Source organism: Nelumbo lutea, chromosome 3 (assembly GCF_056320005.1).
Source record: "Nelumbo lutea isolate HS-2025 chromosome 3, American lotus-T2T, whole genome shotgun sequence".
Classification (NCBI taxonomy): Eukaryota; Viridiplantae; Streptophyta; class Magnoliopsida; order Proteales; family Nelumbonaceae; genus Nelumbo; species Nelumbo lutea.
Window position 1 is genome coordinate 2853245 of NC_142686.1, and position 15087 is coordinate 2868331.

The 15087-nt window shown below is 42.4% G+C and overlaps 1 protein-coding gene across 1 annotated transcript; it reads right to left on the reverse strand.

The window, feature by feature from the left end:
* Positions 1-2862: 2862 nt before the first annotated feature.
* LOC148862382 (transcription repressor OFP8-like) lies at positions 2863-9914 on the reverse strand. Its single transcript, XM_088981413.1, has 3 exons — positions 9299-9914; positions 3212-3463; positions 2863-3176 (listed from the first exon to the last, which is right to left on the reverse strand). The coding sequence occupies exons 1-3, from the start codon at positions 9651-9653 to the stop codon at positions 2863-2865; spliced, it is 921 nt and encodes a 306-aa protein (XP_088837539.1). The 5' UTR covers positions 9654-9914.
* Positions 9915-15087: the final 5173 nt, after the last annotated feature.

Genomic DNA, 15087 nt, shown 5'->3' on the forward strand with positions numbered 1-15087 from the left:
TCTATTATTTTTCTTCACTCTATGTTTTTCTATGATTTTTAATATCATTCTCGAATTTCTGTTCTTTTTCTCTGCAATTTCTAGTTTTCTTTGTTTTTTTTTTTGTAAATTCTGTTATTTTTCTTCATTTTCTCTGTTTTTCTATAATTCTTATTATATAATTATGCAATTTCAGTTTTTTTTGTAATTTTCTTTTTTTTTCAATTTTTTTTTTGTAATTTCTAATACTTTTATGCATTTTTGTATTTTTGTTTAATTTCTAATATATTTCATGCAATTTCGATTATTTTTGTATAATTTTCATTATTTTTGTGTAATTTTCTGGTGGATTTGGATTGAACCCAACTTATTTAATTCTATCTAATTGGATTATTAATGAGTTGGTAGATTAGATGGAATGGGTTTAAATTCTACCCAAACAGAACCCAACTCAACTCGCCCAATTACCACCTCGATTATGATGGGGTTGAAAGCTCATAATCGTAAACAAAATGAGACGACTCCAACCCCTACAAGTATCTTCTCGATTGGGAATGGAGCTGAGCTGAATTGGATCGATTCGATTCGAATCGAATTCAATCCAATCAAATTGAAGGATTCCCATTTAACGATTGAACAAAGAAACTAACCCTAGAAGGCCAGGAAGATATTTGAATAAATTTGAATTTAAATTGCTAAAAATTCTTAATATAGCAAGCTGGTGTTCGTATCGTTACAGGAAAAACTAGTAGTGATACATGAATTTGATTGCTACCTAGCAAGGTGTAGACCTGCAAACGAGCTTCTAGTGATATTGGTTTTCAGTGAGTGGTTTTCCATGGACGTTAATGCAAACGCTACTCTGAACACCGACAAAACCGTCACAGAGAGGAACGCTAATGATGGGGTTGAAGTGGTTGTCATGATCTCAAAATAAAACATGCAAATCAAAAGATGCAGGAGATTGTTATTCCTATTCGAAGGATTTAGAAGCTTTATCTCAGAAGAATACTAGCTTGGGATCTCAAGCTTCAAGTGCAGGGCCCTTGGAGCTGGATAGACTTAAATCTGAAATGCAACTGTCAACACTTACGAGCTGCCCTTCTCCATATTTGTCAAAGGTCATTTTAAGTGCAAACAAGCCTTCCAAAATCTCAACAAAAAGCCTAGTTCAGAGAAAGTCGATGTAGAGGTTTATTTTTTTCAAAGGCTTTCAAATGTTTGAATTCTTTTATGTGACAAATAGACCTGTTCATGGGTCGGGCCGGGTTTTTACTCTTCATTAACAGAAATATGTTAGGCCCGAACCCGAGCCCGACCCAACCAATGGGCCTACAACATGGGCCCGAGACTAGTCCTGATAAAAAGCTCGAAGCCCAAGCCCGAAGCCCGACCTAATAAAAAAATTAGAAAATTTTCCTATTCAATAATCAATATAAATCAGAATTTATTTATATTAAAAAAATATATAAATTCAAAATTTATTTATATTAAAAAATATATATAAAGAAGGGAAAGAGGATGTGGAGAAGAAGAATTCAGTTGGAAAAAGAAGGGAAATGGGTGAAAAAAAGAGGGGTATTCAATTAGGGTTTTTAGGTTTATTTATAGGTCGGACCGGGCTATTTTGGCAAGTCCCGAGCCCGACTCGAATTTATTGCGGGCCGGGCTTTTTGGCCCGAGGTTAAGCCCGCAGGCCTATATACCTGTTCAAGCCCGTCCGGGGGCCAGGCCGGGCCACCCGGCCCATGAACAGGTCTAGTAACAAAAGAGCATTTTAGGGATTTTGAAAAAATATGAGTCACATGAAGTCACATGTGAACTATTTATGACAGATGATGAATTAACTGAAGGGGAGGTTTAAGACAATTATCCCAAAGAAATAATAAGAGTATTTTAAGACAATATAGACAATAAAGGTAAAATTAGTCAATTAACTAAATTATAAGGATAATTTAAGAAATTTGCCCAGTCTTTACATTCAAATGGTACCAAAGCAAAGCTTTGTTTTTTGAGTTTTTTTAATGTATAAAATACAAAAATCTCCCTTGAAGTTTCTGACAATCATAAAAACCTTTCATATAGTTTCATTTCATCAAAAACCTCCCATAAACTTTTAAAAAAATTGATAAAAACCTCCCCAGAATGAAAACATTTACCTATGCATATTTTTTTCCAAATACCCATTTTGCACTTTTGTAAAATGAGTACTGAAATAACTAACAGATGAAGAAGGGTGGCGGAGGGTTTCTTCTTGGTCTGTACGAGAGAGATATGGAGTTGGGTTTGAGATTGGGAGACACCTCCAACGCCTTCGCTTTTGAGGACAAGAGTCATAAGGTTAGCGCCAAAGGTCTAGGGTTTTGCATGGGCTTAGGTGTTGGGATTGTTAACAGTAGAGAGGACAAGAACTAGAAGCTGATGAACGGGTTTATGCTTTAAGGGATGCAGATGAAATGGTGGAGGAGAGAAAGGATTCTACCGATCCGCCTATTCAGCTTGATCTTCTCCCTCCTGGTCCCGTCCCTCGTAACCCGCCTTCTTCTTCGCAGCTTTGCTTTCATGGCCAACTGAAAAATGGTAATACCCGATGCGGCCAAGCGTCCACCGATATCTCCACTTTTGTTTTGTTATATTTGTTCTGCTAGGCATCTTCATGTATTATTCTCCCTCTTGTTAGCTTCTCGCCTGCCTTGTCTTTTTTTTTCTTTAACTGATCCCCATTAGATCGTAGGAGGAACAGAAAGGAAATAAACAAACAATGAAAATGAAGTAAGAAGAAGAACCCAAAGGTTTGAGAGGAAAAACCAGAAAGAGTACCATTAACATAGTAAATAACAGTTATAGTTTCAAGAGTTAACAGCAAAAACGAAAAAAAGCTAGCTACTTTCTCAGATATCTAAATATAACAAGAAGAAATAGCAGATTTCTCCAAGACAAGTTAGAGAACCGAGCTTCCCATATCTCTGAGAAGACCTCGACGATCACTTTGTGATGATGAATGGAGTTCAACGACAGAAAGCAATTCAGAAGCTGCTCGAGGTCCTTGGCTGCAAATATCTGCTTTTCGATGATCATCTCCACCATTGATGTCCTGAAATCACTGTAAGGATCGCTGGAGCGCTTCACTACTGCGAAACTTTCCTGCACTTTCCCCCTAGTGGAAAACGTACAGCATCCCATATCGGAATTCTTCTCTGTTCAGCTCTGGTTTCTGATCTCCGGCGAGAACTCTTCTTGTTTAGGTGACGAGACTCCGAGGAATCAGAAGAGAAGCTCCTCGATGAGAAAAACGTCTCTGTCTCGTCGTCTAGTTCGTCTTCACTGCTGAACCACCCACCACCATTAGTTTCTGCAGACAAGGATTTGAGATGGTAGAAACTCTCTTTCTTCTTGTACTTCATGTGGGTCTTCCTAGTCTCCTTCAGCCTTTTCTTTCTCTCCTTTGGTTGAAATTTATTGCAATTTGGAGGGAGAGATAATTCTCTTTCATTGATTTCGTAAATATTATAAGTTTAGTCTTCTAATAGCCCCCCTCAAGCTGGAGCATACAAGTTTTGAATGTCCAGCTTGCAGATTGAGCTATTGAACGAGTGAGGTGGCAAGGGCTTAGTGAAACAGTTAACTAATTGGTCTTCAGAAGTTACTGGCATCAGGTGGATCAAACCGGCTTGCAATTTTTTCCTTACAATGTGGCAATCTATGTCAATATGTTTTGTACACTCATAAAAAACAGGATTATGAGCAATGTGAATAGCTGATCAATTGTCACAAAAACCAAGAGCATGAGCAACTTGAGGGATCTTCAAATCTTTTAATAAATAAGTAAGCCATTAAACTTCACATGTAACAACAACAAGGACACGATACTCAGCTTCAAAGGAAGATTTGGAAACAATTTATTGTTTCTTGGATTTCCAAGATATGAGACTATCTCCCCAAAAAAAACAATGGTCAGTGATAGATCTCTTGGTATCAGGGCATGAAGCCCAATCTGAATCTGAGAAGGCTTTCAACTGTAGAGATGATGAAGCAGAGAAGAACACTCCTTGTCCAGGACTAGTTTTTAAGTATCGAAGAATTCTATGTACGGCTTGCATATGAAGGTCTGTAGGGCAGTCAAAAAACTGAGAAAGATGTTGGACAGCAAAACAAATGTCTGGCCTTGTGCTACATAAATAAATTAATTTGCCAACCAATTTTCTGTAAGAAGTAACATCTGTTAGAGGAGTACCAATATCTTTATCAAGCCTTTGAGAGGTAATCATAGGAGTAGATACTGGCTTGTTGTTTATAAAACATGTTTCCTCCAAGAGATCAATCACATAGTTCCTTTGGTTGAGATTAATGCCAACCGTGGATCTGACAACTTTTAGGCCAAGAAAGAACTTGAGTTGGCCGATATCTTTAATTTTGAAAGTATCATGTAAGAACCTTTTGACCTCATTTATCAATTCAATGTTGTCACTTGCCAAAATGACATCATCGACATAAATTAACAAGGCTATAAAATGAGAACCAACTTGTCTTGTGAACAGAGAAGTATCAGAAATTGCCTGAGTGAATCCTTGAGACAACAAGGCACCAGTGAGTTTTCGATTCCATTGTTTACTTGCTTGCTTGAGACCATAGAGTGACTTAGTTAATCTGCACACTTTTGAAGGGTCAGAAGTTTCAAAACCTGGGGGAAGAGTCATGTAAACTTCTTCATGTAAGTCACCATGCAAAAAGGCATTGTTAATATCCAGTTGCTGCAAATGTCAATCTTTAATAGTTACAACAACAAGTAAACATCTAATAGTTGTTATTTTTGCAACTGAAGAAAAAGTATCAAGATAATCAATGCCATTCTGTTGAGTATAGCCCTTGGCAACTAATCCTGCCTTGTATCTTTCAATGCTGCCATTTGCATGATACTTGGTTTTAAAAACCCATTTGCATCCTATAGGTTGTTTTTTTATAGGTAAATCGGTTAAACCCAAGTATTATTTTGCTATAATGCTTTGATCTCAAGTTCCATTGCATCCTTCCAGCATTGTGATTTTATAGCCTCATTATAGGTTATAGGATCTTTAGTTTGGGAGATTTGAGTAGCAAAGATCCTATGAAAAGAAGATAATTTGTGAATGGAATAGGTAGAAGATATGGGGTGAGGATTGGAGGTTTTGAAAACAGAATTGACTTTAAGATTTGGTATTTGACAGTGATATTGATCAAGATATGAAGGAACTGTATGAGGCCTGGATGATCTTCTAGGTCGGGTTTCAAAATGTGTACTTTGTATGGGATCTGGTGAAACATTAGTAAAAGGGGTTTGATCAATAGTGGTATTATCTGAAGTGGTAAGTGGTGGTGATTGATTAGATGAAGATGTGAAAGAAGGTGGAGAGGGTTTTGCTAAAAGAACTGCATATTCTTTGGGAAGAACGAAGTCCGAATTATCTATTGAGAATTTATTAGAATGAAAAGGAAACGAATGTTCATAGAAATGAACATCTCTTGAGACAATGACCTTTTTAGTTATGAAATTATACAAACGAAAACCTTTAGTGGTAGAAGGATAGCTAAGAAATACACAGGGATCGACTCTAGTATCAAACTTAGTTCTATTTATATCAAGTGTAGAAGCAAAGCAAAGGCATCCAAAAACTTTAAAATGATCAAATGAAGGAGCAACATGATAAAGAAGTTGAAATGGAGTTTTGTTTGAAATGATTGGGGAAGGAGTTCTATTTATTTGATAGACTGCATGAGAAATACAGTTAGATCAGAATGAAAGGAGAAGTTGTGATTGAAACTTGAGAGCTCTGGCAACATTCAAAATATACTAGTGTTTTCTCTCAACAATAGAATTTTGTTGAGGTGTATACACACATGTAGTTTGATGAACAATACCTCTTGAAGTATAAAAATCAGGTATGTTAAATTCCATAGCATTATTAGATTTGATACACTTTACTTTTGTAGAAAACTGAGTTTCAATAAAAAAACAAAAGTTTTAAATATGTTGTCTAGCTTCAGATTTAGTTTTTATAAGGTATATCCATGTAAATCTACTCTTGTCATCAACTATTGTAAAAAAATATTAATGTCCATAAAATAGAAAATGGACCCCATGTATCAATGTGAATCAAACCAAAACAGTTGGCAGAAGTGGACTGACTGATGGGGAATGAAAGTTTTCTTTGTTTGGCATAATGACATATAGAACAGTAATTTGAAGATGATAGTGTTATAGAATGATCCGACGCTATCAAAAGTTTCAATCGAGGATTAGACAAATGCCCCATCCTAAAATGCCATATATCAATTGCATTAGGCTTATTACAAAAAGGAACAGAAACATAATTACAAGTAATGGAAGAATTACAAGAAACAAAAAGTAGGATAAGTTTGTACAGGCCATTGACCTTCTTAGCTAATCCAATCATCTTCCAGTGTTGATGATCTTAGAGGATACAAAGATTATGTTGAAAAATGAGACAATAAGGATATGAATCAATAAGCTTGCTAGTAAATATAAGATTGAAAGAGAAATGAGGTATATAAAGAACATTATGAAGTACAAAATTGGAAGAGAATATAAAAGTTCCTAAGTAAGAAACTGAAACTTTTTGATTATTGGGTAAAATGACATGTGTATTTGTGACAGGTGTATAGTTGAAAAATTGGATAAGCTATTGGTTATATGATCAGTGGCACCGCTATCAAGAATCCAGTGTATTTGATGAAACTCATTATCATTAATGGTGCATGAAATAATGAATTTACCTGACTCATTAGCAATTGGAGTAAAGGTTGATGTTAGCTGATTGACCTGAGGTGTGGAGAAAGATGCTAATGCAGAACTAGGAGCAAGGTTGACTTGCTGAAGTAGACTCATAAGCTGATTGTATTGGTCCTGAGTAATTGGAGAGATGGCCACATTATTGGCTGAAGTGAATTCATTATGACCTCTAGATGCATAATTAGGAATTGAAGAATCCGCAACATCTGTACCTTCGTCTGCTAATTCATTGTTATAAGAAACTTGATTGGCATGCACAACTTTTGAACCAAATCTGCCTTTTTCTCCTCTATAGCCAATTAGATATCCGTGCTTTTTATAGCAAGTTTCAATTGTATGTCCTGGAGTGTTACAACAGCTACAGATTGGCTTGGATCCTATATTAGCATAGGACCTTCTTGAATTCGTGGTTCCTGAACCAGAGTTAGAAGAGGAAAAAGATCTCAGAGATTGCTGTGAATTTGGTGGAACAAATGGTCTTCGATTTAATTAGATAATTGTCCTTGGGTTAAGAACACAGAAGCTGGTTTTTTAAGTTTAATCACAGGATTATTGAACTGTCTTTCATGTTGAAGCACTAAAGAAAACAATTTGTCAATATTGTGCAAATGATCCATCAAGAAGATTTGTGACCTTACTGTTGCGAAATTATCATTGAGGCCTTTCACGAATCTGATAGAATAATCATTCTGATAAGCTTTCTTAACATCTTTGAGTGCTTGACAAGAACATTGGGGATCACAAGTGCAAACTGGAACAAGTCTAAGAGTAACATATTCATGCCACAGAATCTTTAATTGTGTGTAAGGTTAGTTTTGTCAAAAGTTATAAATCTCTTCTTGCAGTTCTGAGATTCTTATAGCATCTCGTTGAGAAAATCTATCATGCAAGTCCTTCCAAATATTCACAGCATTGTCTAACCACAAAATACTTTTAGCAATTGAAGGTCATAAGGAACGAACTAACCATGAATATACCATCGTGTTGCATCTTTGTCAGGCTGGATAAGTAGGATAATCTTTCGAAGGAATTAGTATCCTTCCATCAACAAAACCAAGCTTATTCTTTGAGAGTAAAGCCATTCACATGGATCTGAACTATAAATGAAAGTTCGGCACTGATAAAACTGGTGAAACTAACACCAGGGATGGATTCTCATTCGGATGAAGGTAAACGGATTTGATGGTGTATCTTCAGGCTTTGCTGTAATTGCAACTTGCTGTTGCACAATAGGACAAATTTCATTGTTTGCCATGTTGATTACAGCAGAAAAGCGTATGCAAGCGGAAGACTGTAAGGACGCCTACAAACAGAACAAGCAACGATAATATTTCCAGTCGTTCAGTAGAACTTCAGAAGCGAAAGACCGAAGGGACGCCTACAAACAGAACAAGCAAGGATAATATTTCCAGTCGTTCAATAGAACTTCAGAAGCGGACAGTAATGGGGAGCCCTTCTCAGATGTTCAAACTATTCTTTTATTCAATCAGTATTGCATAGTATGGAGGACGTTCTTGACGAATTCATGTTTCAGCTTGCTCAACAGCACCGGTAGCAGCAAGAGGAAGAAACCAATAACAGATTTTTCGATCTGCAAAGCCCTACTGCTGCAAACCCCAATCGATGTGGTTGAAAGCCGTCCGAATCTCCATTCAAAGACAAAGAATGGAAACAAAAAAATAAAAAAACAGAACCAATGGAACAGATCAACGTATTCTTTGTTGTATAAGAGATTAGAAAGAAAATAGATCGATGGAACAGATCTTAAGAAGAGCCAGCATTATCAAGTCAATAATCTTACCCGACGAGATTGTGAAACAGAACTCCCTTAAGAACTAGATCTGTCTGAACCTGTTGTTTAGTGCCGCAGAAAGACTGTGATGTAGAAACCAGATCTTGGAGAAGACCCAAAGAGAAAGAACTAATAACTTCATCCGGCGATCATCAGTGAAGCAGGGATACGTCAAGAATGCCGTTCTGTACCCTAGGATAATATTTCTGCCAGCGAATCCTTCTCAGTTCAGTGCCGTTGGGAAAAGAACAACGAGATACTCCTATTTCGTCGAACACCACAAAGAAGCAAGAAAGAGGAGCAAGCAACAATGTCTCTTCGACCTAGTTCCCGAACCGACGTTTGCAAGAAATCCTACAAGATTGGCGTTGATGCAGACGAGGCTTAGCGAGCAACAATCTTGTCGAGATCAGAAAGAACAAACGAGAGGACGATTTCCCAAAGAAACGCAGGAAAAAAAAAAAAAAAAAAAAAAAAAAACAGAGAGCCTATCTTTGAATGCGTCTGTGACAATGGCGACCCCGGAAAACGCTGTAGCAGAAAATTTATGAAGCTCTGATACCATATCGCAATTTGAAGGGAGAGATAATTCTATTTCATTGATTTCGTAAATATTACAAAGAGTAGCAAATGAAGAAGCAAAAAAGAAAAAGAGAAAAAAAAAGGAAAACTGGTAAATTGTAAATTACATGATAAATTGTAAATTACAAGTTTAGTCTTCTAATAAAATTCCTCAAAACTGTAGAACGAATTCAGAGGCAAAATGGGTGACGCAGGAGGACATGTTCTTCCTCCCATATCACCCGACACGAAACATGGGCCATGTTCCGATACCTTCGACCTCTGTAACACCTCCTTTGGAGCGATTGCGACAGTCTCGTTCCACGCCACCTCCATTGTTTCCGACCATCTGGGTCTGCACATAGATGGAAAAATTCGAACCTTAGGAGACGATGGCTCAAGCAGATGGAAGTCTCGGCGGTTTTGAGCTACGAAAATCGGCCTTTCGATAACATCCGATATGTTTCGAGGCTTACAAGATCCAAATGAAGAACGAAACATGCGAGAAATCCGCATCTTGAGTCGAGCCTCCATCGAAGAGACAGATAGACAGACAGTTTGAGAGAGTAGAAGGCTAGTGTTCTTCGAATGAAAATATATACAAGAAAGGAGCAGGAAGAATGAACTCGACTATAGGAGCTCAGACCTCTCCTTTGAGATTTTAAAATGCCCGATACCTTTTTTCTATTTTCGTCTGGCGTGTATTCGATGATCGGTGTACGTGCATCGTGAGGAAGAAGACGAATAGTGTTCGTAAAAGGGTAAAATAAGTATTTTGAAAAAAATCTGTTTAACGTTTTCCGTCTTGGTCATTCACGAAGGGAGGTATTTGTTGAAATTTTCAAAAATAAATAAGAGATTTTTGATAAATGAAATAAGGGAAGTTTTTATCATTGCCAATAAACTTTAGGGGAAACTTTTGCATTTAACCCTTTTTTTTATTTTTATTTTTTTCCTTGTAGATTTGTGCACAGAACCATTTCTTCGCCTGTAAGTTTTCTTAGGTTGTGCAAGTGCAACTTCTCGCACGACTTTTTATGTATATGTATGAATGCGAGTCACTCAGAGCTTTCCACCTACTGCTAACCTCCTAGTATCTTTTAATATCATCACCAAGACGAAGACTGGCCATAGTTTGAGGATTGAGCTCTCTGGTTCACTCACTATCTTTAGTATTTACGACCAGGATCTGATCAGTTATGGGGACTCCGAGAGAACACATCAAAAAAATAAGAAGTGAGAAGTTTTCCATTGGAGAAGAAAAACCGAATCCGCTAAGAGAGGATATGTACCAAGTTGTCAAATTTCTCTCTGCTGAGCTTTATTCAAAGAAGTTCATTTCCTTATGGAACTTGATGTAACCGTTTTTGGTCACGTACGAATGTTTTGTGATGTAAAATTTTTTGGCTAAGTACCTCGTTATTTGATCTGGTGGTGGCGTGTCTTAGTGACGAGCTACTTGGTGGCAAACTCCCTGGGGAGAACTGCTTGGTGGCGAACTGCCCGATGGCGAGCCCCTTGGTGGAGAGCTACTTGGAGATAAACTGCCGGGTGGCGAACTGCTTGGTGGTGCTCCCTGGTGGCGAACTGCCTGGGGGCGAACTGCCTGGTGGCGAATTGCCTGGGGGCGAACTGCCTGGCGAACTCCCTGGTGGCGAACTGCCTGGGGGCGAACTGCCTGGTGGCGAACTGCCTGGTGGGGAACTCCCTGGTGGCGAACTGCCTGGGGGCGAACTGCCTGATGGTGAACTGCCTGGTGGCGAGCTGCCTACTAGGCGGCCGATGCCTTAGAGAATGCTGGAGCTCTCTGGTATGGCGCAATCCGACTGTCCTCGGCATGAGGTGGTCTTCTTTCCTTTGTAGGCTGTGGGAGATGAGGGACCTACAAGAACTTCATCTTTTCCTCCTCTTTGTAGGTGGCGGGAGCTGAGAGACCTGCGAGGACTCCATGTTTTCCTCCTCTTTGTAGGTGGCGGGAGCTGAGAGACCTGCGAGAACTCCATCTTTTCCTCCTCTTTGTAGGCGATGGGAGCTGAAGGACCTACGAGAACTGAATCAGAGGTCCCGGGGGTATTTTCTCGGTGGGGGCTCTCCAACGCTTAAGTTAGCACTCTTATTGTAGAGAGCTTTGAAGATTATATGAGAGAGCTAGAGAGCAGGGGTTACTTCCATTTTTTTCATCCCCCTTCCCTTTGGGGGGTGAGGTCTTTATATACTGGAGTCCTCGCGGGTTAGGTGGGTGAAAAGCCTCCAAACGGTAAGACTCGTCGCATCCCATCAGAACTGGGGTACGGTGGTGAACTCCTCGAGGTCGTCAGGCTGGCGCTTGTGTCAGGCGGCCAGGTCGGCGCCTGGGCCGGGTTGTCAGAGGGGTGCCTGCGTCAGTCAGCGGGTCAGTGTCTAGGCCAGGTCGTCAAGTCGGCGTCTGTGTCAGTCGGCGGGTCAGTGTCTAGACCAGGTCGTCAAGCTGGCGCCTGTGTCAATCGGTGGGTCAGTGTCTAGGCCACGTTCGTCGGTGGGTGCCTTGGTCGGATCATGTGCTGGGCTGGTCCAGGTCGGCTAGGTCGCGCAGGCCGCACGTCGCACGCATCTCGCGCAGGCCGTGCGCAGTTCGTGCAGGCCGCGCAGGTCGCGCAGGCGCGCGTCAGGCCACGCGCATGTCGCGCCAGGCCGGCCTAACCGGTGCCCGGGTGGGTCACCAACTTCGTAAGTTTGTTGGCTGGGTGTTTTCCTAGTTGTCATGAGGTGCCACGTGTCACAATTTCACTGGAGGGCCAAATATGCCCTCATCAATAGCCCCCCACTCCTGAGCTGATAGTAACTCAGCGAAGGGAGTAGATTTCTTTTGGCCCATAAGTCGATGAGCTAGTAAGTGCTAATCCAATTACTAGTGTGGCCCGTAGGCTTTGGGAGCGACTCGTGGTCTACTCTTTTTTGACTTTGCCCGTGCCGGAGAGGCGACCGGGTCTTAAGCAGTAATGTGGCCCATAGGCTTTTGGGAGCGACTCGTAGTCTACTCTTTTTTGACTTTTGCCCATGCTGGAGAGGCGACCGGGTCTTAAGCAGTAATGTGGCCCGTAGGCTTTTGGGAGTGGCTCGTAGTCTACTCTTTTTGACTTTTGCCCATGCCGGAGAGGCAACCGGGTCTTAAGCATTAATGTGGCCCGTAGGCTTTTGGGAGCGACTCGTAGTCTACTCTTTTTTGACTTTTGCCCGTGCCGGAGAGGCGATCGAGTCTTAAGCAGTAATGTGGCCCGTAGGCTTTTGGGGGTGACTCATAGTCTACTCTTTTTGAATTTTGCCCGTGCTGGAGAGGCGACCGGGTCTTAAGCAGTAATGTGGCCCGTAGGCTTTTGGGAGCGACTCGTAGTCTACTCTTTTTTGACTTTTGTCCGTGCCGGAGAGGCGACCGGGTCTTAAGTAGTAATGTGGCCCGCAGGCTTTTGGGAGCGACTCGTAGTCTATTCTTTTTTGACTTTTGCCCATGCCAGAGAGGCGACCGGGTCTTAAGCAGTAATGTGGCCCGTAGGCTTTTGGGAGTGACTCGTAGTCTACTCTTTTTTGACTTTGCTCGTGCCGGAGAGGCGACCGGGTCTTAAGCAGTAATGTGGCCCGTAGGCTTTTGGGAGTGACTCATAGTCTGCTTTTTTTTTACTTTTGCCCGTGTCGGAGAGGCGACCGGGTCTTAAGTAGTAATGTGGCCCGTAGGCTTGGCCTGCATCAGCTTCGTAATGCCGGTCACCTACTTCTACGAGAAGCTACTAGGGGCTCGACCTTTGGGGGCAGCACTACTAACTTTAGGTTGCCATCTCACACGGGAGCCTTGGAAGGCTCGACCAGTAAGGGCGCCTATGCAGTCAGTTGGCCGCCAACTCCCGTGGAAGCCACGAAGAGCTCATCTTGGTAGGAGGGACCTTGCGGAGAGGACTAATGTGGCATTATCTGAATTAAAAGTAAGGTTGGTAGAGCTACTTAGTCCGTTAGCTCCCTGCATAGTCTCTGAGTTCATAAAAATGTAAACTATAAAGCGATAGCTTCAATTTCTAAAAAGTGAGGACCTAGTTTTGGCAAGATGAGAACTTAGCTTTTGTAGGATGAGAATTTAGCTTTTTGTAGCGTGTTCCCACAGACGGCGCCAATTGATGTAACTGTTTTCGGCCACGTACCAATGTTTTGTGATGTAAAATTTTTTGGCTAAGTACCTCGTTATTTGACTCGGTGGTGGCGTGCCTTAGTGACGAGCTACTTGGTGGCGAACTCCATGGGGGAGAACTGATTGGTGACGAATTGCTTGGTGGCGAACTGCCCGGTGGCGAGCTACTTGGTGACAAACTGCCTGGTGGCGAACTGCCTGGTGGCAAACTGCCTGGTGGCGAACTGCCTGGTGGTGAACTCCCTGGTGGCGAACTGCCTGGGGGCGAACTGCCTGGTGGTGCTCCCTAGTGGCGAACTGCCTGGGGGCGAATTGCCTGGTGGCGAACTGCCTAGTGGTGAACTCCCTGGTGGAGAACTGCCTGGTGGCGAACTGCCTGATGGCGAACTGCCAGGTGGCAAACTGCCTCATGGCGAACTGCCTAGTGGCGATCTGCCTACTAGGCGGCCGATGCCTTAGAGAATGCTGGAGCTCTCTGGTACGGCGCAATCCGACTGCCCTCGGCATGAGGTGGTCTTCTTTCCTTTGTAGGCTGCGGGAGATGAGGGACCTGCGAGAACTTCATCTTTTCCTCCTCTTTGTAGGTGGCGGGAGCTGAGAGACCTGCAAGGACTCCATCTTTTCCTCCTCTTTGTAGGTGGCGGGAGCTGAGAGACCTGCGAGAACTCCATCTTTTCCTCCTCTTTGTAGGCGGCGGGGAGCTGAAGGACCTGCGAGAACTGAATCAGAGGTCCCGGGGGTATTTTCCCGGTGGGCGCTCTCCAACGCTTAAGTTAGCACTCTTATTGTAGAGAGCTTTGAAGATTATATGAGAGAGCTAGAGAGCAGGGGTTACTTCCATTTTTTTCATCCCCCTTCCCTTTGGGGGGTGAGGTCTTTATATACCGGAGTCCTCGCGGGTTAGGTGGGTGAAAAGCCTCCAAACGGTAAGACTCGTCGCATCCCGTCAGAATTGGGGTACGGTGGTGAACTCCTCGAGGTCGTCAGGCTGGCGTTTGTGTCAGGCGGCTAGGTCGGTGCCTGGGCCGGGTTGTCAGAGGGGTGCCTGCGTCAGTCGGCGGGTCAGTGTCTAGTCCAGGTCGTCAGGTCGGCGTCTGTGTCAGTCGGCGGGTCAGTGTCTAGACCAGGTCGTCAAGCTGGCGCCTGTGTCAGTCGGCGGGTCAGTGTCTAGGCCAGGTTCGTCGGTGGGCGCCTTGGCCGGATAATGCGCTAGGCTGGTCCAGGTCGGCTAGGTCGCGCAGGCCGCATGCCGCACGCAGCTCGCGCAGGCCGTGCACAGTTTGCGCAGGCCAGGCACTAGGTCGCGCGCAGGTCACGCATGCCGTGCGCTGTTCGCGCAGGCCGCGCAGGTCACGTGTGTCGTGCGCAGGTCGCGCAGGAGTGCGTCAGGCCGCGCACAGGTCGCACCAGGCCAGCCAGACCGGTGCCCGGGTGGGTCACCAACTTCGTAAATTTGTTGGCTGGGTGTTTTCCTAGTTGTCACGAGGTGCCACGTGTCACAATTTCACTGGAGGGCCAAATCTGCCCTCATCAGAACTCATCCAGGTTTTCATCATCATCATCATCTTATTGTAGTTGTATACTGTTAAAATGCTTCGCTGTTTTATTTTCCCATCGTTTGATGGTGATATGATATCCTGATTAGGCTTGTAAGAACAATTGTTTTGTTTTGGTTTTTTTTTTTCAAATTGCTTATTATTTTTAGTTGAATTTGATCATCAAAATGAATTTTTACAGAATGCAGAAGACAACGAGTATTTGGAAGGGGTGAAGCCATCGCTGGAGTTCATCATAACGACCCGAGACATCACTGTT